This window comes from Schistocerca americana, chromosome 10, assembly GCF_021461395.2.
Source record: "Schistocerca americana isolate TAMUIC-IGC-003095 chromosome 10, iqSchAmer2.1, whole genome shotgun sequence".
NCBI lineage: Eukaryota > Metazoa > Arthropoda > Insecta > Orthoptera > Acrididae > Schistocerca > Schistocerca americana.
The window spans coordinates 186,433,898-186,457,933 of NC_060128.1; the positions used below are offsets into that span (position 1 = coordinate 186,433,898).

Below are 24,036 nucleotides of genomic sequence, written 5' to 3' on the forward strand. Positions count from 1 at the left end.
TTTATTGTGCATCACAGTTTCTGCAAAGTGTTTTCATAGTTCTGCACACTGATTGTTGTTCCATGCTCAAGGAACTCTACAAGCAGAGTACCCCTACAGTTGCCCTCCCCCACACTGCCAATCAGACTTAGACCATGCATCATTGATTTGGTTGGGAAACACTGCAACATCCTCCATACAGCCCTGATCCTTTATCTTAGGACTTACACACCTTCGGCAACGAAGAAAGACATGTGTGGGCGTCAATGGACGAGAAAGTGCAAGAGTGTGTGTGGTTGTGGATCCATCAGGTATGGATATCTGGAACAGGGTCAGCTCAGCCTTATTAAGTCAGATGAGAAGCTGCTTGAATAAAGAAGTAGTAGCATTTTCAGGAACTTGGCTTAATGGCTGGAGGGATTAGCAATCTGCTGATCCCATGTCCTATGATCACACAAAGCTCTTTGTACTGCCTTGTAGGCACCAGCTATCTAGCCAGAACAGGTCTAAGACCTAATTCCTGAGTGAGTGATGGTGGTGATAAAAAAAAAAAAAAAAAAAAAAAAGAGAGACCTAGCTATGAGTTACAGAACATGATTAAAGGATACCTTAGGGACTGACTTGTATAGTGAGAAAAAATAGGAACCTGTGTTCCAGAACACCAACAGTTTTACTGTGAGGTAACACCTGTTGCCATTAGATGATGGAAGTTAAGTGCTGTTGGGCTTGGCTAGCACTAGGATGGTTGACCGTCCAGGTCTGCTTAGTGTCATTGGCAAGCGGGGTGCACTCAGCCCGTGTGAGGCCAGTTGAGAAGTTTGTTATGAAAACTGGCAACTTGAGGGAGAGTGGTGTGCTGACTAGGTGCTCCTCCATATCCACATCCACATCCAATGACGCTTGACTGACTGCTGAGAATGATACGGCAGTCGGTCAATTCTGTTGGGCATTCTGAAGCCTGTTCAGATCAATTATGAGTTTCTTTTTGTTTGAGTTTTAGAGCATAAACAAAATGTTTGATGTAACACACAAGTAGCACAGGAATAGCAAACGGAAATATGTGGAAAGTGATCCACCTGCCTTGGTAAAAAACTGCTTTAAAGCAAAAACTCTTGTAATATACTTTGCCTTGCAAGGACCATATCTCCTCAAGCAAAGATTTATGTACTACTCTGTTTAATTGCTTTATGGCCTACAGGCAAATTCTTCGTGTCACAGCATAGGCCACAGTGGTAGATAAGCGGCAGTATTTTCGTATAACTAAGAGAGGATCAGTTTTTCTGTGAAACTAACAACTTCCCTGTTATTCATGTAATTGCAATGTTTTTTAGTTGAACTAGAACTTGGCAATTTACCTTGGCAAATAATGCTCTGTTGATTATTATTAGTGTGAGCTACAGAAGCAGTTCATTATAGCTCCATTTTTGCAGTAATAAAGTATGTTGATTCATGTTCCTGATGATTTTGTGTTTCATGATCAGATATAATGTTTGATGAATGCCTGCTGATGGTGGAAAAATATCACACTAATGCTGATGTCGCTTAAATTACTTGTAAACCTGTTTCCATTCTCATTGTGTGTATTGTGAAACACAAGATTTTCACAAGTGTAGTTGATCTGTTTCTGAGAGTTGTGTGATGTGGAGTACACGTGTGTGCCACTTCTCATTGAAGGATGTGCAAGACGATATGGCAGACTTGTTGGATCAAGCGGAAGAAGTGCAGGAGGCTCTGGGACGTTCATACGGCATGCCCGAGATTGATGACGACGAATTGGCTGCCGAGTTGGACGCTTTGGGTGACGAAATAGCGCTCGACGATGACACTTCCTATCTCGATGATGCGGTCAAGGCCCCAACTGCTCCAGATAAGGAACCCGGAGCTGACAGTTTGCGGAACAAGGTACTGTGTCCTTTCTTTGTAAATTAATTTTTGCTGAAAACTGTCTTGCATTAATTAAGGGGTGAAGTGCTGTACACTTTTGTGAAGCCTTCATCAGTATCCTTAATCCTAGAGTGGGCACGCCATTTTTCGTAACAAGAGGGGGCACACAGTCCACTTCGTACATTTGTAAAGGATAGCTGTCTTTATGTTACCAAGGTAAATGTGTAGGAGAAAAATCACAGTTTATCTTAGTTTAATTAAACTTACATTATAAGAGCTTAAAAAACTGTTCAGCTAAGCAGTAAAAAAATACACTGTTCATTACATAGCTCTGTTTCTGTGTACTAATGTTCCCCACATTAATAACCCGCTCGAAACCTTAAGCAGTGCAGTTGCATCAGATCCCTTGCCAGTTGTTTATATGATTAGTAATTAATTCGTAGGTAACTGTCACACAACACTAGAATTGTACTGTTAGCTCAAAATCTGTCATTTTCGTGCACGGATTGTGAATTTTTTCTCATCAAGCTCACTGTTTATTTTATATTATTGATGCTTACTTGAACATGTGACACCACAACCTATTAGTGTTCTAGCTGAATCAGTAATGAGGGAATACATACTGGCTCGCAGTTGTTTTACAACAATGTAACTGCACAAGACAGTGTTATTTGTAATTGGCACATTTTATACATAGGCATACCTGCTTGAAGGTTATATTTGGCGAGTTGTGTTTTTGTTGGTAAAATTTGATGGTTCAAACCAGCAGTGAGTTAAAAGTAAACTGCAGACTTAAAGATGTTGCTATTAAGCAGGGGAGGTTCGTTCTAGAAATTCTAGAAATTTTTGTGGCACCTGAGGGTTTATCATCATCATGTGTGCTACTCTGACTCATACACTGAATAAAGCTCAGAAATTCTTCACTACAACTCTAGTCCTCAAAAACTCTTTGCAGACGGTCTAGTAAGATTGTATCATTAAAAAAATAGGCGTGAAACACCAAAAACATGCCAGTAATTGGCGCTTTGTGTTACGTTAGCTGTTGAGTTCCAACAGTTTCATGTAACACATGGAATAGGAAAAGACACAAAATTTTTGAATCCACCATTAATAATTGACCATTGAAATTCATCAGTAATGTTGCACTCGTAGTGAAGTAGTAGTTTGTCTTACAGAAGTACGGCAGCTTTTGTCAGGAGGAAACCAGCTAATGGTCAAGCCATTATTAAAATCATTGTTTGATGTGGTGCAGGCAAAGTAAAATGTTGTTGGCCAATGATAGAAGTGAAGCAGAACTGAGAAAGTTCAAAAGAGGTGTAGCTTTCATGGAATGGTGAAGAAAAATCAATGGAAGTAGCTATTAATTGAGTGTAGAACTGAGACAGAATATGTCTGTAATATTTTTAGAAACGCACCCAGACACAGTGTTGTCTGTTGAAAATTGACCATGTATTTCATTTAAAACGTTAGCCCAATGAAAACTTATTAAGTAAACAATATCATTTTGACGAGATATCGTTCTTGTATTTGAAGCATAGTACCCATAATTTAGTTCTTTACTGTATGTGAAATATAGGGTGATCAATTCGTAACACAACTGCCTGAAGGGATTTTTTCCTCGCAGTGCCAGCAGTTTTGGCGGGGAGTGTATTTCCCATCCACTGCAAGGCCTTTGTTTCTGTAGAAAGCTTGTACATGATAAGAGTACTGTATTCTCCGAAGAGTATTCATGTACTAGTCCTATGTGAGTACTGAATCAGCACATGCAGTAAGGATTTTATTTCAGGAGGAATTTCCTGCTCTTCATGTCCGTAATTGGAGTATGATTGATCGATTGATAAATAAAATTCAGGAAACAGGAAGTGTTCTTGAAAGGAAACCTACAAGTCACATAAATACTCACAGAAGATGAGACACCCCTACGTAATCAAAAAAATAGGATTGTGAGGTGCTGCTAGTGTTGAGAGAATAATAGGCCTCTTCCTTCCAGGACAAAATTAACAAAGGGGTATATGTGGAATGCATTTTGTGGCTCCCCCCCCCCCCCCCCCTGCACCCCCCACCTCTCCTCCCACCCCCTCCCACAATTAAGGGGTTTTGTTCCAGATGAAATCTTGAAAGTTTTCAGTTTCTGTTTGTTTCATGTATTATTGCCTTATTTCTTGTTTATTCATACATTTAAACAAAACGCTGTGTGGCCATGACCATTTTTCAAGGATCTGAACAGTCGAGGAAGGTAAGATTCACAAGTTATTTAGGAGGTGGGGATTCAAAAACTTTCAGAGAAGAGAAGCTATATGGAGAAAATGTAACTATCACTAACCTGGAGTGCATAGGTCATGCACAAAAACGAATGGGTACGAGGCTGCGAAGACTGAAAACTGCATACTAGAGAAAGAAATTGGAAGGTGGCAGAGGATTCGTTGGTGATAATAGACTCACAGAATCCATCATAGATAAAATCCAAAATTATTGTGGCATGGTATTAGGCAAAAGTTTGAAGCGTTAAAGATAGAAAAGCTGTGGGCCCAATTTTGTTTAACTTCTCCTCAAAAGACGATAAATCCATTTGTAGCCTGTGCCCTCCAAGAAGTGATTCATGGTGCAAATACAACAGAGCACAGCAAAATTGTGAGAAATTGATTCACAAACTAACTGTACCTTTTGCCATATTAGAGGTCCTGAGAAAAATTTTCAGTGGTTTGTCAGATGTAAGTAAGACTATTGAAGAAATATCTTTATGGCTGCACCCAGAATCCTAATGATTCCATCAGTGGTATATTCTGGGCCAGAATTCCCAAGACAGTTTTTGTGTTTGTGGCAATTAGTACACAGCATTTTGGTGTCTTTGAAGCAGTGGCAGTGATCAGTGAAGGAAATGTTGCTAGGTGTGAAGTCCTGAAAAGACTGCTACAAACTGTTGGTCATTTCACAGTGAAATATATGTTAAATTATGATAAAAAAAGAGTTAGGCCATCAGAGAAAGCTGTTAAAGACCTTTAAACAATAGCAAGGTAACACAGACGAGCAGGAAAAAAAGGAGATTACAAGATGAGGAGGAAGAGAATGCAGTAACCGATCTTATAAAACTGGACTTCATTGACAACTTTACTGTCTGTTTTCCACAAGTTGTATTTTTTAAGAGTAAAGTATACATTTTCTTAGCTTCTGTTTGCCAGAATTTGTTCAAAATTAGAGGATATACTAACCAAGCATAGTACGTATTTTAACATAGAGGTTTTCGTATTCTGTAAATCTCAAAGAAGTTAGAGCCTTACGCGTGTAGAAAATTGTAAACAGTTTCTTATTGTGATGTCCACTTTTTCAATAAGTATCATTGTCTTAAAATTGATCAATATTTTTTGAAATGCTTCTGGTAAATTGGTTAGAAATGTGTAACCTACAAAACGTATATAATTTTTTTTTTTTTAAATAATTTCTGCTAAAAGGCACCTTTCATATGAATAAAAAGGGATTACCAACCTGTGCAGATGTCCTTAACTAAGAGAGAACATGCTTTCGTCAACTTCCAGCAGGACTGCAATGACACACAAAGCCAGCTTGTCGTTACAGGAAACTCATGATGTGTTTAGAGAGAATAGTTATCAACAACATGTGGCCTCCTCATTCCCTGCTAGATTTCCTGTGGGGAAAATGAAATTGTGCAAATCAAATTCACATACTTTAGGTGAACCTAAAATTAACATTTGTCAAGAAATTACTCCCATTTCTCAGAGGAAAATGTTGAGTATAATGAGTAATTTCCCAAGCAGGTGTCAGAAATGCATGGGGAATGGAAGGAGGCAGTTTAGTATCTCCTTGCTTCACATGTGTGATTAATTTACTTCTCTTTTTTTTAAGTGTTTGTTAGGTATATTAGAAATAACAGGTGCGACAAACTGTACTGTGTTTACTGTGTACTGTGTTTACTGTGGACCTCCTGTCATCTGCACATCAGGCACAACAGCTGGCCTTGCCAGCTGGCCACACGCCACAAAGCGGTTCTGTTCAATAGGTGATTACCCTGTACTTGTTACAAGGCTGAAATGTCTGTTCAGTGCGAGTTCTTCCTGTAACCTCTACAGTAGTTTCTGAACACGCATCACATGTTTGAGCTTGAGTGCCTAGTATATCCTATATATAGTAGACAGCTAAACGATGGATGCTGTATATCAGATACAAGGAAATATTCTCAGGATGTCTTAACAACTAAAGTTGAAACTACAGTGTATAAATTGAGGCACTGAGAACTGTAAGGGCCTAGAGCATATCGTCATCAGTAGTGAGATTTTTGCATTTATTCATGCTTCTGGTGTCTGTTGATCTTATGGTAAGTCAAGTTTATCTGTGCTGTAGACCCATATTGTACGTATGAACATTCATGTATAGCTGTCTTAATGGTTTCTATGATATGCACTTAAATGTGGGGTTGATGATGGTGTGTTTCAGGCCCCTATGGTTCTCAGTGCCTCAAATGTTTTTATCTAAACACAGTCGAACAAGATTATTGTAGTTATCCAGTGTACCAGTTTACTGCTGTCTTCTGTTGTAGCTGTAATTCACTGTCACAATACAATACATCAAAAATGATGAACATCAACATATAACAATATGGAAATTCCTGGATGGAAAAATACATAGTGGTGGTGGTGAGGTCCCATACTCCGAGGAGCGTAGGGGACGATGCGGGAAACCCGCACCGCTGTACTAGGCAAGGTACTAGTGGAGGAGGTTTGCCATTGCCTTAATCCGACCGTAATGAGGATGAATGACGATGATGGAGACGACACAACACCCAGTCATCACGAGGCAGGAAAAATCCCTGACCCCGCCGGGAATCGAACCCGGGACCCCATGTGCGGGAAGCGAGAACGCTACCGCAAGACCACAAGCTGCGGACGGAAAAATACATAAAATAAGGAAAATGCAAACATTTACCCATTGAGGACTGGTGTATGGTGCATAGAAGCACATAATAGAAAAGAATTAACACTAGCTTTCGAGCTGTAGTCTTCTTCTAGTAAGAGTACAAACATTCACGACGACACCCAAATGTATATCTGTGTGTGTGTGTGTGTGTGTGTGTGTGTGTGTGTGTGTGTGTGTTTGTCGGTCGTACTCTCCTACTAGAAAAAGAGCAGGCACTCAAAAGTTGGTGTTAACTCTTTAAATGTTTGTGTGTGCCATGCACCAGCCCCTTTATAAGCAAGTGAATGTCAACATATATTATAAAGCAGTGATTCACTATCCACGTAGCTCATGTGTTTGAATGCTCATTGAAGTTATATACATTGTGAATTTTGCTGGTGTCCTGTGTTTCGATGAATCTCATAAGAATTCATACTATACAGCTGCACCAGGAAATGGCCTTAACCAGATGAAGCCAGTAATGGAGGAATCAGATCACTGCTTCTTTGTTAGCTAGTGTCTCGTACTGGGTTAAAAATCACAATACTTAATTAAGGATTACGATGTGAATTATATTTCATTATGCCCACTAAAGATTTTATTAACTGAAAGCAAAATGTGTCTGAGTTAAGATCCGTCATGTAGCTAACTTGGAAGCAGTTTTGAAGAATTACCAAGTTACTCGTGTCTATGAATATACTAAACTTGCAGTTAAGTCATGTTAAGCATAGTAGTATTTTTTATGAAGTACCATTCTATCACTAGTGTAAATCATTGAAGCAACAGTCATTTATGTGTGGTGTTTCATTTTTTAAAAAAAGAGCATTATCTTAGTCAATACAACTTTGACATGCTATTGTTTGTTGCTTCTCTTGAAGCGGTTTTCAAGTAACTCTGGACTGTTTTGCAGGAACTTCTGCCTGAAGAGCAGTATTTTTTGTAAAAATTGGCTTATTTGTCTGACATTGAAAATGTTTGTAAAGAAGATATCATTGTCACTTTCTGCGAAGGTAAATGCAAGTTATGTTACACAGGTTGTATGCCTAAAATAATCAGAACTCTCCAGGTGCATTTTTTGTTCCTGTTTATGAATTTCAGTAGATATGGATGAGAAGGTTTATACTGACTAGGTGTGAAGAGTGCAATAAGTCTGGCATAACTTTTTGTTTTTTACTGTAAGTCCTGTGTTTCACTGCCGGTTAGTATTTATATCACTCAGTGTAGCATTCTAATTTTTATATGTAACATTTAGTACTTCTCTTAGCACATTCCTCAAGATGGGCAGGGCTCAGAAAGATCACTTGAAACTTGTTGATGCACCAAAAAATGAAAAAGTACTTGTTCTGACCACAAGAACACACAGATCATAACAGACACAACACTTTATTGAGTGTAGAACACTTGTACTAGAACACACTTGCCACGGAGTGGCTGCACTATTAGTTTGATAAACGTAGGCTGAATATCAACATATGACTGAGAGCGAGGCTGGCCGGGTCCACTTTTACCAGCTGTCGGCCAGCCAATAGAGTTCCCTGAGGAGCGGCTGCGTGCTCATCAGAGAGTGGTGGCCTGTGCCATGGTAGCATCTTCAGACTCCTGTGGCGCAGCGTATGACTGTGTGTCCGGATTACGAGTGTGGAATCTTCGTGGGTCACTACACCCCTCCCCTATCGGGGACTGATCGTTGCAGCTTCACGGGCACAGCGCAGGTGACGAGGATGTGGGGGTGGCTTCCATGCCCGTGGAGGCGAGATGGGAGAGCAACTCCTGGTCACTAGAACACAGGTGAAAGTGTCCAGTGCAGGGAGTGCCCTGATGAACCCATATATAAGCAAGAGACAGCAGGACTGGCAACAAACAGTCCAAGCTGGGATTCCCTGCGGTGTCTGGCAGCGGTGGGGAAGGTGGAAGTGACTCCGCCACAGATGGAGGTCGCGAGAGGCACGTCTACCAGCTGGAGGGGTGCCAGAGCCGCCACTGGCAGCCGTGGAATCTCAGCCTCCTCAGGCAGAGGCACTGACACAGGCAGAAGAGGAGGCTGGAACACCAGTGGATAGGTGGCACCCAGCGACTGGGGCACCAGTGAAGGTAGTGGTGTGACCAGAATGGGAGGGAGTGTGTGTCTACCCAGACTCGGAGCTCATTTCGATGGTGCCGGACCTTCTGATCCCCATGGGTGTAGACGCTGTGGCCATTCAGGCGCATGATGATTGCCAGTAACTAGAGAGGGTGCCAAACAAAACCACATGCCCAGACTTCCGTTCCTGGTGAGAAACTCTTTACAGCAGAACATGATGGCGGGCAAGATTCCAGATGTAACAGCACCTGCGAGTGGTGCCTGTGGAGAAAGTCGGCAGTGTTAATGGGAACCAGTAGGAGTCATCTGGTTGGCCATCGTAAAAACCCTTAATGCCTCCTCTGGGAAATTCCTGCAGATATTTTTTCATCTGAGTCTGTGTGAACCATACACTCTGCCTCTCCATTAGGTTGGGGGTAAAAGGGAGTGGAGCAAACATGGCCAGTGCTTGACCGTGCACAGAAATCACAAAGCACCAGGGACTGGAAATGAGGTCCCTTGTCGGAAACGAGAGTAACTAGGAGTCCTCTCAGAGGAAAAATAGTGATTTCGATAGTGACTGAGAAGTGCTAGACCATGTACGGAAAACACAAAAATGCATCACTGATAATCAGGTTAAACACGTCCAGAAATGGACCTTCAAATCTATATGGATGTGTTCCCAGGGCTATGTAGCTACAGGCCATCAGGAGAACGAAGCCTTGTGAGCCATCTGTTGACTAGCCCACTGGGGACAGTCTGCAACCAAATGCTACAGCTCCCTGTCAATGCCAGTCGTGTACATGTCTGCGAGTCAAGGCTTTGGTGCGGGAAACACACCAGCAACAGTCATGTAACAGCTGCAAGACCTTTTGTGGCAATCTCCCAGGAATAACTATCATGGGAGCCGCGTAGTCCGTGGAGAGGAGGTGGACCCCATCTGAGACCGAGAGATGATGACTCAACACATGAAGTAGTTATGAAATGGGTTATAAGCCTGGCTCAGGGGATGAGACAGTCAAACTTGCTGGACAAGTGGCATGACCTGTTTGAGGATGGGTCACACGCAGTAGCCTCAGCGACCTGGGTACTAGTGATCAGAAACCCGTGTACCGCTTGGCAGCAGGTGATATCCAAATGAAAATATATGAACTTTTCTCAAACTCGAGAGCCAGGGCGACTGGCAGCCAGGATGAAGCATCTGCGTGTTCTTGGTACCTAGTGGGGCGAAAATGGATGTCGTCGTGATATTTGGAGAGGTGCAAGACACACTGCTGTAGCCTTTGGGCCATCTTATCGGGATCCCAGACAGAAACAAATGGTTTTTGGCCCATAATGATTTGAAATTTGGTGCCATACAAGAAAAGGTGAAATTTGATGACCTCATACACAATAGCTAGAGCCACCTTCTTGACCTGAGAGTAGTGGACCTATGCTGGACTGAGATATTTGGATGGAAATACCAGTGGCCGCTCTGAAGTGGCTATATTGCAATGGGCAAAGACTGCCCCTACACCATAGTGCGAAGTGCCCATAGCCAAAAGCAATGCTTTGGTGGGATCAAAAGTAGCTACACATTGTGCCAACCTGAGACGATCCTTCAGCATGGTGATGGCTTGGTCACATGGTGGAGACCAGACAAAGGAAGCAGACAAAGGTGGAAGTAGAGGGAGGGGGTGGTCAGTTGTGGACACCCTGGGAATGAATCGGTGTAATAGGCAGTTGTACCCAGGAAACCCTGCAGTTCTTGCAATGACAAGGGACAGGGCAGATCTGTAATGGCCCTGACAAGAATCACCAGGAGTTGGATGCCCTGCCATGATACGGTGTGACGCAGACACTCGGGGAATGGTTGAAAAAATTTTGTTTTCTGCAAGTTGAAACTCGGACCAACAGCCAGGAGTTCGAAAAAAGGCCCAGAGATCGTACAGGTGGTTGCTCGTAGTACTTCCAGTAATGACACAGTGTCACCCAGGTAGTTGAAACAGTGTGGAATGGTGGACATTCCAAATGAAAACGGAATGCTAGGAAGAAAAAGTAAGAGCAAATGCCAAAGCTGATATGCTGACTGAAGAAGTGCTGTGACGAAAGATTAAAAATAAAAATAAAATAAAAAAATACTTTTAAATCAAGTAACTGAATAAAAATAACTAACAAAATCATTGAAATAATAATTTTAAAAAAGTTTTGAAGCACCTACCAAAATTTGGACCCATAACCCTCTGCATATTACAGATGTGCATTGAACACTATGCTAAAATGACTCTCTAATTAAGACTGTCTATTTTATGGCTCTGTAACATCACACGAAATTACAACGTTTACATTTGTTGATTACCTATAAATGATAGTCCACTGGGGTGAATGGCAACAGGGTCAGATATCTGGGACCCTAATCTACATCACTATACAGATGATTTCAAAAAGTTGATCCCACCTGTGGGGACCTCTTCCTGTATGCAACTATCACAGTACCAATTGCAGTTTGCCTATTTTAATGGATTCCACGGTCAACAAAAATTTTATTTTCCGTTTTTTGTGTAATGATTGACAAATTTAAAATGCTGTTAAGAGAAATCATCTTATATTAAAAGTTTAAGGCAATAATGCGAATGTTATAGTTAGAAACAGTGTTGGTCTTGACACAGCGTAACTGATGGTGCACAAATACCTAGACTTTATTCATCCACTATTTGAGAATTGTAGCACTTAGAGACTTTCAACAAACATTAGATGTAATTTCAAACCTGTATGATAAAAAAGGATGAAATGAAAACTTTTTATCAGTTAAAACGTTTTTACATTCAGTAAAACTTCAACATCAGGCACGACATTTTAATTTATTACTTTACCACGTACTCTATTTGTAATACAGTTTGCAGACAGTGTTCATATATATCACTGAGTATACCTACAAAATTATGTCAGTGTACGACATATAGTTTAGCAGATGTGATGTCATAAACATTGAGATGCATGAAAAATTAGCTTTTGCTTAAAATGGAGTGCAAATTACCCAGATTATATCTGTCCAGTGTTTCATAATAAGAACACTTAGACTGTTTCAAGCTTAAGGTGAAATGCTTGACACAAACTCGTTTGTAAAGCTCTCAGAGTTGGTGATCATGTGAGCATGAGGCGTGCTTGGTTATGTGTATGAATGGTGGTACATGTTCCTCTTTTGCTGATGAAGGTTGTGGCCCAAAGCTTTATGTAAGTGTCTTTTAATTGTGCCTGTTCACAACTTATCGTGTCTTCTTTGCGGCAGGTAGCAATGTGTCTTTTCCTACATCGTTGATATTCCTACCTGGAGTTTCCATTGTTTGATGAAGAGTACTTGTCAGGCAAGAAGGTACAAATGATAAGTACTCTTCATTGGTATGTGCAGATATTGCAGTCTTACTGCTTGTATTTATGAGTCCATGGAGCTTCAATACTAATCCTGATGATGGTCAGGTAGTGATTGAAATCAATTTGCAACAGAAATAAAGACGTTTATTTCGTCGACCAGCGGTGACCCTTCTTTGTTGTTAACACTGACAAGGTGGTTGTGATGCGTGCAGCGCCTGATGAAGTCCTCATTTGAGCTACTTTTGTTTAATCTTCAAAATTTCCTCGTGTTTCGTCCTTAAAGAACCCCAGTGGTCGATAATTAAACCCAGATTTGAGTGTATGAACTTTAAAGTTCGTGTTACTTAGTAATCACTAATGGCACTGCTGTAGACCTGCCACCAGAGCCTTGTAGTTTTCTACCAAAGTTCTTCCAAGGAAGTTGTAGTACACGTATTGGAAGGTACTTTTGTGCAGAGAACGATAACTGTAGTAAACACGGACGAGGACAAGGTTTGCATACACGTGGCAGCTGTGAGGGGACAGAAACCTTTCACATTGCCAAGGCTTACAAAGTATTGCTGCAAACAACAGTGAGTAAGATTGTATCACCACTGAAGTGAGGCCCATGTAGCAGTTTGCCTCAGTGTGTTAATCACTGTCCAGCCCCATTCCTGGCAAGGTGTACAGAAGAAGACAAAACTTGATTAGCTGCTGGAGATTAGTGGAAGGAAGAATGGTTCAAAACTAGGCCACCTTCTGTTGTGATTCTGCAAACAGATATCTTGTGAAACTTGGCTTGCTCTGTTCCTCCACGAGATCTGTATCACTGTAGACAACAGTGCTCAGGTTGATTCAGTGTTCCGTCACTTCAGGAAGACATTTGACGACAACTCGCTCTGCCGTTTAGTGAAAAACATAGAGTTTTTTTAGTATTGGACCAGATTTTCCTCTGGATTAAAGACTTCTTTGTAGATAGAATTAAACATGTCACTCTTAACGTTGCTCTTAACGGGACAAAATTGACAGACACAAAGATAATTTCTGAAGCACCCCAAGGAAGTGAAGTACGACTGTTACTGCTGTTTACAGTGTATATAAATGATCTATTAGAAATTGTCGGAAACTCTTTAAGACAGTTTGCAGGTGATGTGGTTGTCTATAAGAAAGTAGCAATGCCATAAGACATTACCTATTTGCAGAGTGAGCTGCAGAGAATTGATGAATGGTGCAGGCTCCAGCAGTTGACCTTGAACATAAATAAATGTAACATATCGCAGGTACATAGAAAAAGAAACCCACTACATACAGCTAGTGCATTTCTACACTATTGATGACAAATTTCTGGAAACAATATCTACCATAAAATATCTAGAAAGATGGCGTGGAAGACCACATGAAACAAATTATAGGAAAAGTAGATGCTAGATTTAGATCATAGGAAGAATAGTCTTAAGGAAATGTAACTCATCCACAAAGGAAGTGGCTACCATGATGCTCATTCAACTGGTTCTTGGTCATTGCTCGTCAATTTGGCATCATTACTACATACAACTGATTGGGGGGAGGGGGGGAGAGAGAGAGAGAGAGAGAGAGAGAGAGACAGAGAGAGAGAGAGAGAGAGAGAGAGATCCAACGAAGAGTGGTGGGTTTTATTCATTTAGTTGATGTGAAAGCCTTAGAGATGGTCAATAAACTCCAGAGGCAGGCGCTATAAGAGACGTTGTGCATTGCAGAGAGGTTTATTGAAATTTCAAGTGGCCGATTCCCGGGAAGAGTCGGACAGCATGTTACTTCCTCCTCCATACAATTCTTGAAATGACCGTGACGAGAAAATCCAAGAAACTAGACCTAATACAGAGACTTTACCAACAATGAACTTGTGGAACAGGAAAGTGGAGCTCAGTTAGTGGTACCAGAAGTACCTTTTGCCACACACCATTTGGTGGCTTGTGGAGTATGATGTAGATGTGATGCACACTGTAGTGGACTTAATTTCCAAGCTCTCCCTTCATCGACCATAAAAATATGATGGTGATTGCTTTCCTGCAAACTCTCAAAATCCCTGACTACTTGACTCAGTCTTATCCATGGCCTTAATGAACTTTATTCAGTTAAGATTTTTTACGTAAATATCCTTTTGGTGCAGAGAATCAAGAACAGGGAGCTGTAAGATAAATTCAACCCTGCAAAGTTTTATAATTGTTGGAAGATAGAATTTCCCTCAGGGTAAATCAACAAGCCAGCTGTGAGAATATTCTGTTGTTTATTGAATTCCTGAATCAGTTATAGTATTATGCTCAATCACACATACAAATGCATACATAATCTGCAAGCCATCATACGGTGTGTAGTGGAGGTTACTTCATACTGTTAGTGACTTTTTATCCTATTCTATTCACATATGGATTGAGGGGGGAAATGACATATGAACTGCTGAGGCAAAGCATTCATCAGATCAAGGGATGGTGTCAATATCACAGTGCTTTGCTTAGACATGGTCATGTGGGATGTGCTGTACTCTTCCCTTCCCTTCTTCTGACCTGTATGACATAGAATCTAAGGCACTTAGACTGAGACCTACCACTGGACTTAAGGAAGAATATCATCCACGCGATCTTCAAGGTAGCAGATGCAGCTAAACGTGGATTATCACATAATTGGCTTAAAAGCTCGTGCATCCAATTTGCTGACAAGAATAATTACAGAAAATTGAAAATCTGTTGGAGGACAATATTTGGCGTTAGGAAAAGCTAAGAGGCTGTTGTGACATTGCCTCAAAAATGGGAGCAAGAAAAATCAAAATATCTTCCTAGCACTTGCAAACATAAAGCATTCAGCAACATAAAATGTTGAAGAATGTTCATATCGGGAAAATAGATATAAGCTATTGCAAAGACAGATATTGTACAGGGCAGTTCAAAATTAATTTAGCAATTATGAACTTCATTAAAAATTCAGTGCATAGTGATCAAGCATTTATTGCAGAGAATGAAAAAGAAGGTCCTGTTGTACCTACTTTATAGGTACTCTATGTAACTCCCTTTGGTCACACAGACAGTGTTTAGCAAAAAACTAGTTTATGCCATACATTCTGTAGCATATGTGGAGTCATTGATGTGAGGGCACTAGAAATGCATTTATTCCTCTAAAAATAAAACCACGGTTGTTGGGTCCACAGATCTAGTGGTCAGGAGCAGAAAACTGTATCATCATACCTATCTAGTCATCACATCTATCTAGTATGACCAATCGAACACTTAGGCTATGATTGAAATTTTGAACTTTTTCGACATTGTAATTATTAGCAATATATCACTATCCACGAAGTGGTTATAGCCGTTTGTAGTTGCTATATTCATTTTTAATTACCCTATGACGAATTAAAAACAAAGAGAACAATAAGAATGGAAGATCGAGAGAGATTCTGATAGGATTAAGAGTGGTATAAACCAGGGATGCTGTCTTTTGCCACTACTAAACAATGTGTACATTGATGAAGCAATGGGGGAAACAAAAAGAAAGGTTCAGAAGTGGGATTAAAGGTCACTATGAAAGGATATCAATAATAAAATATGATGATGACATTGCCATCCTTGGTCAAAGGGAGGGGAATTTACAGGCCCTGTTGAGAATAATGAAGCCTACTGAGCACACGGTATACCAAAGATGAAAGTAGTGAGGAGTAGCAAAAATGAGATTAAATAAAGTGAACATAAAAATTTGGTACCCTGTAGTAGGTAAAGCAAAGGAATTTTGATACCTTTGAAGCAAAGTGACTTGTGGCAGACAAAGGAGGAGGACATAACAAATAGATTAGCACAGGCAAAGAGGACATTCCCAGGGGGAAAAAAAAATTCCAATATCAGACATTGGACTTAATTTGAGGAGGAAGTTTCCGAGAATATACGAGATGTGGCAATAAAGAAACTGGACTGGTTGTGCACATGTCTGGCTTTATTGATGACAGAAAGGAGAGTGGGGGAATAACCGCGGGTCTCCCATGACATGTGTACAAAATGTCACACCGCTGTGGTGGTTAGTCTGGCTGTGAGCTTTCTTAGAAACAGGCCGTGTGTCCGAGCTCTGTCAGAATTATGCTATGCTCCAAAGTGAACAACATGTTAACATCAAATTCCTCACAAAACTTGGAAAATCAGCCACAGAAACTTACGATTTGTTGAAACAAGTTTATGGTGATCAGTGTCTATCTCGTACACAAGTTTTCAAGCGAGTTAAGAGGTTCAAGGGTGGTAGGGAAGACATTGAAGATCCAAAATTGGGCCATTCTTCCACTTGGTAGGCGGTCAGTAGAAATGTTCGAGAAGACCCCCGCCTGAGCATTCCAGCAATTTCAGAACTTGCCTGCACCAATAAGGAAACCATTAGACTTTTTACGATGATTTGGGCACGACAAAGGTTTGATGACAATTGTCGTTTTCTTCAATATCCGAGGGGCTATCTACATTGATTAAAGACCTGAAGGTCAGACTGTCAATCAAGCTTATTATGTAACTGTTCTGAAGACCCTACATGAATGTTTGAGACCAAGGAGACCATACCTGTGGAAGAATCACTCCAGGGTTCTTCATCAAGACAACACGCCGTTTCATAACGCGATGTCTGTGAAGAGGTTGTCGGCAAAAAACAACATTCCAGTGATGGAACATCCACCGTATTCACTTGATGTAGAACTGTGCAACTTCTTTCTCTTCCCAGAACTGAAATCCGTACTCAAAGGAACAAGATTAGAGTCAGTGGATGCAACTATGGAAAAAGCAACGAGACTCCTCAACAGCATAACAGAAAAAGACTTGCAGCAAAAGACTTGCAGCACTGCTTCCAACAATGGCAAATTCACATGGACCGGTGCAGCGATCTGAGAGCAGTTTCCATTGAATGGGGCGTTTCAGTTGTGTAAGCTTTTTCAATAAACAGTTAGAGCGTGAGTTCGGTTTCTTTATCGTCACAACTCGTCCATTTGGAGTACAGCATTGTATGGAATTACCATAGACTATGGGAAAACTGGAAAAGAGAATCACACCATTTGAGATATGATGATGCTGTAGAAGGGTGTTGAAAACTAGCTGGGCAGATAAGAAATGAGAAGGTCCCCACTGGATCAACGAGGAGGCTGGAATATACGGAACAGATAACTGAGGCCATTGGGTGCAAATGTTACTCTGAGAGAAAGAGGCTGGTACAGGAGGAAAAGGCTACCTTGACTCAGTTCAAAGGCTGATGCGACGCTGTGTGCCTTAATCTCACCTCTCTTATCATACTAGCTGACAAACCCAGTATTGCCCGGTTATTAATTTTGCCAATTTTCTGTTAGAAACGAAAACAAAAAATGAACTTTCTTTATCGTGTAATATCAAGAAAATTTCATTTTCATGCATCCATGAAAACACCTTTGAAGTTATGAAATATTTGTACAAAGAAATATGTATAATAAACAAATGTATAAGCACAGTATCCAAATTTTTTGTAACCATCTCTGTGCCATGCCTCTTCTTAGCTCTATAGCTGACTATTGTTTTCTTCTAGAGCCATCTGCACTTCGCAGCTGAAAACTTTCAAAAGCGCTGCCAGTTGTTGAGGATTTCCTTAAGCTGACTTGACTGTAGGAGTTAGTTATAAAGAATAGATGTATTAAAACATTTTTTCACACATTTAATTGTTTATGAAATTGTGTCTCTTGAACAGCGCGCTTCGTTACGGGACCATTTAGTAATCGCGAAAGCGTTACGGAGATGATAGATAGACTCCAGTGGAAGACTCTGCAGTAGACGCTCAGGAGCTCGGTATGGGCTTTTGTTGAAGTTTCGAGAACATACCTTCACCGTGGAGTCAAGCAGTATATTGCTCCCTCCTACGTATATCTTGCAAAGAGACCATGAGGATAAAATCAGAGAGATTAGAGCCCACACAGAGGCATACCGACAATCCTTCTTTCCACGAACAATACGAGACTGGAATAGAAGGGAGAACCGATAGAGGTACTCAAGGTACCCTCCGCCACACACCGTCAGGTGGCTTGCGGAGTATGGATGTAGATGTAGAACTGTGTGTAGTATAATTATATATTTGTATACGAACATTCAGTTGCATATGTGGGTACTGTCTGCAAAATGTGTTGTGAATAGTTGGTCGCCATGGGTAGTGTGGCAGGTTTTCACACATCTCAGTGTTTATGATGTCATATCTCCTGAACAGTGTATGATACCACGATCTAGCAGCATATGTGTCTGCGAAATTTATTGCAAATAAGAGTTAGTTGCACAGAAATACACGCCCGCGCAAGGGCGCCCCCCCCCCCCCCCCCCCCCCACACACACACACACACACACCTCCCAAACTACTGGACTGATTTCAGCCAAACTTGGTATGCATCTTCCATACTGTGAGGCAACAATTGCTGTGGGGGTAAGAGCCACCTACCTATCATAACTCAGGAGATAAAAAACTGAGATGCATGAAAAACCGCCGTATCATGCATGACGCACATACATTCGTGCTGTATTCATTGTACATGGTGATTATAATTAAAATTATACTTTCAAAACGCTGTAGAAATAACACCACTGGTCAGAATGACGTAAAATTGTAATGGAATATTATTGGAAAAGGGGCAAAAAGTATAGCAGAAAAAAAATAGTGTGGAAATTGATCAATAGATGGCGATGGTGTCAGATTACGTAAATGAAGACATCTGTCATGCACACGACCCATTGAAGTTGGTATAAACATGCCGGATACATGGCTTTTCGTCCTTTTGCATCAGTGACATTCACCATGACTGTCTCAGTGCAGGATCGTGTTTGCTTGTAAAGCCTTACTACAGGAATGATGACTGTGCACATGTCGTTCTTCAGAAGTTCAGTACACTGAAGGGTTTGAAAAAAGGTGTTGGTCCAATGACTGCTGTGGGTCTGGAGAAAATGATTCGGAAATTCGAAAAGACAGGTTCTTTTGGTGTGCAACCTGGTAGAGGGAGGAAACGAACTGATTCGACGATGCCAATGGAAGCAGTGACCACTTCAATGCAGGAGGAAAAGGGTGCTGGTGTGCAAATGTACAGTGCACAGAAAATTGCCCGAACATTGGACATACCCGTGAACATGGTGCATAAAATCCAATGAAACATTTTTCTTTCCTGTCCATTCAGAATTACCCATGTGCGTGAGTTGCTTTCTGTTGATGTGCCAGCAAGAGAGACCTGTGCTTTAGAATTTCTTGCTTGCATGGAAGTGGACAATGATTAGCTGTGGAAGATTCTGTGGACAGACGAAGGCCACTTTCATCTGACAGGTATGTCAATACACAGAATTGTCGAATATGGGCAACAGAAAATCCACACACAAATCGTCCAGTACCACTTCATCCTGAAAAGGTCACTGTGTGGTGTGGGTTTACAGCATCATTTATCATAGAGCCATATTTTTTCAAAGAGACAGGTGCTTCTCGTCCAGTTACCTGTACCATCACTGGTAAGTGCTACGAGTGCCTTTTGAGCAACCACGTCATTCCAGCTCTCCAACAGTGTGGATGTGTGGATGGGATCATTTTTATGCACGATGGCGCACCTCTGCACATTGCAAATCCAGTTTAGCAGCTGCTGAAATGCCATTTTGGAAATGCTAGAATTATCAGCCGCCATTTCCCTTCAGCCTGGCCGTCCCAATCACCTGATCTTAATCCATGTGACTTCTGGCTGTGGGTCTATATGAAAGCTGTTGTGTCCAGTGTTCCGATTGCAAACTTAGCTGCATTGAAGGCACGCATTGCACAACACAATCTGAATGTGACCCCAGAAATGCTTCGATCAGTTGTGGAACATGCTGTTTCTGGTTTTCAACTTGTTCAATATGCTGTCCACCATTTTCTTCAACATCTTTTGCACCAGTCACGTGGAAATTAATAATCCGATTTGATTTTGATTGATGCTTTTTATGCGGTTTTTTGCCTCAGGAGAATTAAAAACCGATGTGATGGATGCTTTTTATGCAGCTTTTGGCCTCAGGACAATTAAAAACATATTTTTTTCATATGATGTGATATGACCTTGTTGTGGTGGATGGGATTATGTAACTGACAGTATCACACATCTACACCCAAGCACGCTGAGTAGAACAGTTTTGTTACTGTCAAACGTACACCTTAGGCACTCTTGTGTGATTCATTTGTCATTTGTAGTCAACCACTATTGTACTACGATGCTTACAGCACCATCTATTGCTACATTTATGACTATTTATTTTTCTTCTGCCATACTTTTTCCCTCCTCTTCCGATAATATTCCATTGCACTTTGACATCGTTCTGACCAGTGACGTTACTTCTACAGTGGTTTAAAACTTTAACTTTAATTAGGGTCACCCTGTATATTTCATGCATTGTATATTTACATACTATGCATGTAAATACGTCCATTTTTATAATCTGTATGGATATTTGGATTTCCTAAATGAAATATACAATGAATACAGCACAAACATTTCTTAAATACCACCTCTTTAAATTTTCATATCAGATTAAATAAGATCACGATGGTGTCAGACAATATTTGAGTGTTGAACCTGATACTGATAAAATAGGATTATTCTACCGGATACTGATAAAATAGAATTATTCTACAAAAGAGGCTGCTTACAAATCACTTGTGTGTCCCATTTTAGAATATTGCTTAAGGGTGTCAACAATACATGATGATTGTACCTCACAAATACAGCTTATGTAGAAATACTGTTTTTCAATTCTGAATGACTGCTTTTATCACCTGTGAAAAAAATTCCATTTTTTTTCCAGGATGGTGTACCTGTGGATGAATTTGGTCTGCCTCAAATACCTGCTTCATAACTTTGTGATGTCACTTGTAAACTGTGCATGTTACTTCCAAAAGAACTTATGAACGTTTCTTGATATGTGAGACAGCCATAATGACCGTTACAGTTAAGCAATATCAGCCACTCTGAATTTGTTCATGTTGTGATGCCTCCTGCTAAATATCAGAAAGTATAGTTGCTTGTTCTAACCATAAATTAAAGAGCATTTTGATGTGATGATGGTTACAAGCTATGAAATAAGACACAATTTTTATTTTGTACACCTTTTCTTTGGAAGTGAGAATCTTGAAGGATTGTGTACATTTTGAAACTGCTATTTACCTGAAGGTATTCTTTTAATCAAAAGTAATTGTAATCTTTATTGTTTTGTTATTTTGGTATATATTTTATTCTTTGTATAAACTAACATCTGTATTTTAAACATTTCTGTATTAGTTATTAAGCGTGCTTTCACACAAACTTTAAATATCCATTGTTACCTGCCAATATGATTCACAAAATCATTAAGGTTTGTCATTAAGAATGTCACCTATCCATTAAGGGAATGTTCTAAAACTCAAGTGACTATGCAGCCTGAGTGGATATCTGATTAGCCAAGGTAAGGAACCTACACATTTTGGAATCTGAACAGTGAATTTTTGAATGTGGTTCTGTTTTTATTGGACTTTTACCGATAACCTCAACATATTTATAAATGAAGGAAATCTAAGAAAAAGGACATGGTTGTCATGTTTTTGTTGATATGCTGTGATGCCACATGAGATAGAGAAGAATCGTGCATGTCTCAGAGAATAACACAATTTTTTACTAGTTGTGAGATTGATAATTTTCAGAAATAGCATTTGCATAAGCTATGGTGTGTCAGCAGTGTTAGAGCACAGTATTATTGCACTTAAATAAAATGAACTTTCAGTTGTTGAGGTGTAGTCAGAATGATTGAATTCCAGCTTCTTAGTCGAGTTAACAGTTCCATAGTTGCACACGATTTTGGTGATTAATGGTCTAGTTTGAAGTCCAGAGGCTATAGCTCACAATATCAGATGAAGACTTGGACAGTATTCAAAATATTGTGCTTAAAAATGTAATTGTCAAAAGGCTGCAAATTTACCGTAATAATGAAGTTTTTTTATACACACTAACAGAATAAGTGCTTGTGCATTGATTAATCCATGGCATTGATCTCTGTATTAAAAAAAAGAACCAAAATAAAATACGAAGCTCAGGGTTCACACTCCCCCTGATGACACTCTAGTTGAAAACTTCCCAGGTAATTTTGAAGAACAGATGGACACACTACATTGTGTTCAGAAATACCCATATACGCTTTTAACATCAGTTGCATGATGTTGAAAATAGAATAGTGTGGATTTCTTTTGAGCTCCAGTGGAGTAGAAACATAAGTAAAATTTGAAATGTTGTTTTGTTTATAATCTCCTAAGCTTATTATCTTTCATAGTATAATTGTTGCAAATATGCAAATTCCACATAACAGGCAAATAAATTTGTTGAATTATTTTTTCTCCTATCCATTGCAACCTTGCCTCTGTTATTATCCCTTCATTTATTGGAATAAACGTTTGAAGAAGAAAAACTGCATATATTTGTAGAATCCTTTAATTTTGTTTCAACTTGTTATTGCTTGAAAAGTAAGATTTCTACTTTTAAGAAAAGGAGTTGCAGTGTTTTCTCAGGCATTTTCCCTGTGTATTGCTGGATGGATGTTTCAGAAAGTAACTTGAATTTGCTTATTAGGAAAACACAAACACAGGTAATGACTTGTAATATACACTGCACAACAAAATTAAAGGATCACTTTTCGAAACCCCGTAATTGTCTCCCATTACAATGCATAAGTGTGAGATTTTGTTCCCATATAATGGTGCAAAAGTGTGATGCACTTTGACATCACCCTTTGGCTGGGCAATGCTTCCAACAGCAAGGTGTCAGCTCATGCGGAAAAACAGGCCACAGCTCAGAAGTTCATGTGAGCTGTAAGGTGGGTTAGTGAAGTCACAATTGTACCAAATGTCACCACAGTTGTTCCTGGTGCTACCACAGATGTCGCATACGATGAGAAGATTGTCGGAGCTCATCTTACCAATATTACCAATATTTCACACTTTCTTTTGACGCCTCTGTGTGGGGGTCACAACTGCGACATCCAGCATTGGAATCACACGGTTTCTCGGGTGGCTGGGGAAAACGTTTGGCACACCACTGCTCAGAATCGACAGTGGGTGGCAAAAGGGTGTCATTGAAACCAACCGATTCCCTGGGGTATTTCTTGGTTGGCTGAGGAAAACATTTGACATAACACTGCTCAGAATCGACACGAAAAAGCAAAAGGGCATCAATGAAACCACCCTTTTCTTGGGGCATTGATTCCCACACATTTCACAGCTGAAAATGACAGTTCTCTGTGTGATGAGCAACAGGAAGTTGTTCTGGACAACCTTTGACACTGCCGATTCCCTCTATGTTTCAACTGTTCCCTAATCATACCCATGTGTAGTACGGTGCAAGTACAATTATTGCGCTCGTATAGAGGTTGGAACCACAAGGGACTGTTCAAAACCATTAGACGAAATCTGATTGTGATACGAGCAGCAAAGGGTACTTACGATATTCAGCCTTTGTTTTCCACTCTCCTGTGGCACAATCGTGCGAGGGTGCAACTTCAACGTGTGCGTGAATAAGATGGCAAAGGGTCCCTCTGAGACTTCCCAGTTTTGCAACACCCTCAGTGTCACCCATGCCACTTTGTTGAGCACGTTACAAATTTATCTGTCATGAACTTTGACACCGATTCAGCCTGGCAGCAGCTCTACTGCCTGAGGATTAGGAAATGGAGGAGTCATTTTATTCATGCACTTGTTAATGTTACACTAGCAGTATGCTGTCAGACAGCTTCGAAATAAAAAAAAAGGGTCCCGCAAGGAGACAGACTGCCATCAATTTTATTTAACCTGGTTTTGGACAAAGTAGTGAGACAGTGGAGACAACTAAATAGTAACATGAAGATCAAAGGTGT

At 40.3% G+C, this 24,036-nt stretch overlaps 1 protein-coding gene across 1 annotated transcript in view; it reads left to right on the plus strand.

The window, feature by feature from the left end:
• The window catches only part of LOC124552437 (charged multivesicular body protein 5), a 43,697-nt gene extending 21,177 nt beyond the window's left edge, over positions 1-22,520 (plus strand). Inside the window, exons 4-5 of the mRNA XM_047126710.1 lie at positions 1,654-1,881; positions 20,968-22,520. Coding sequence (XP_046982666.1) covers positions 1,654-1,881; positions 20,968-21,018 — 279 coding nt within the window. The 3' untranslated portion in view covers positions 21,019-22,520. The remainder of the gene's footprint in view (positions 1-1,653; positions 1,882-20,967) is intronic.
• The last annotated feature ends 1,516 nt before the right edge of the window (positions 22,521-24,036 follow it).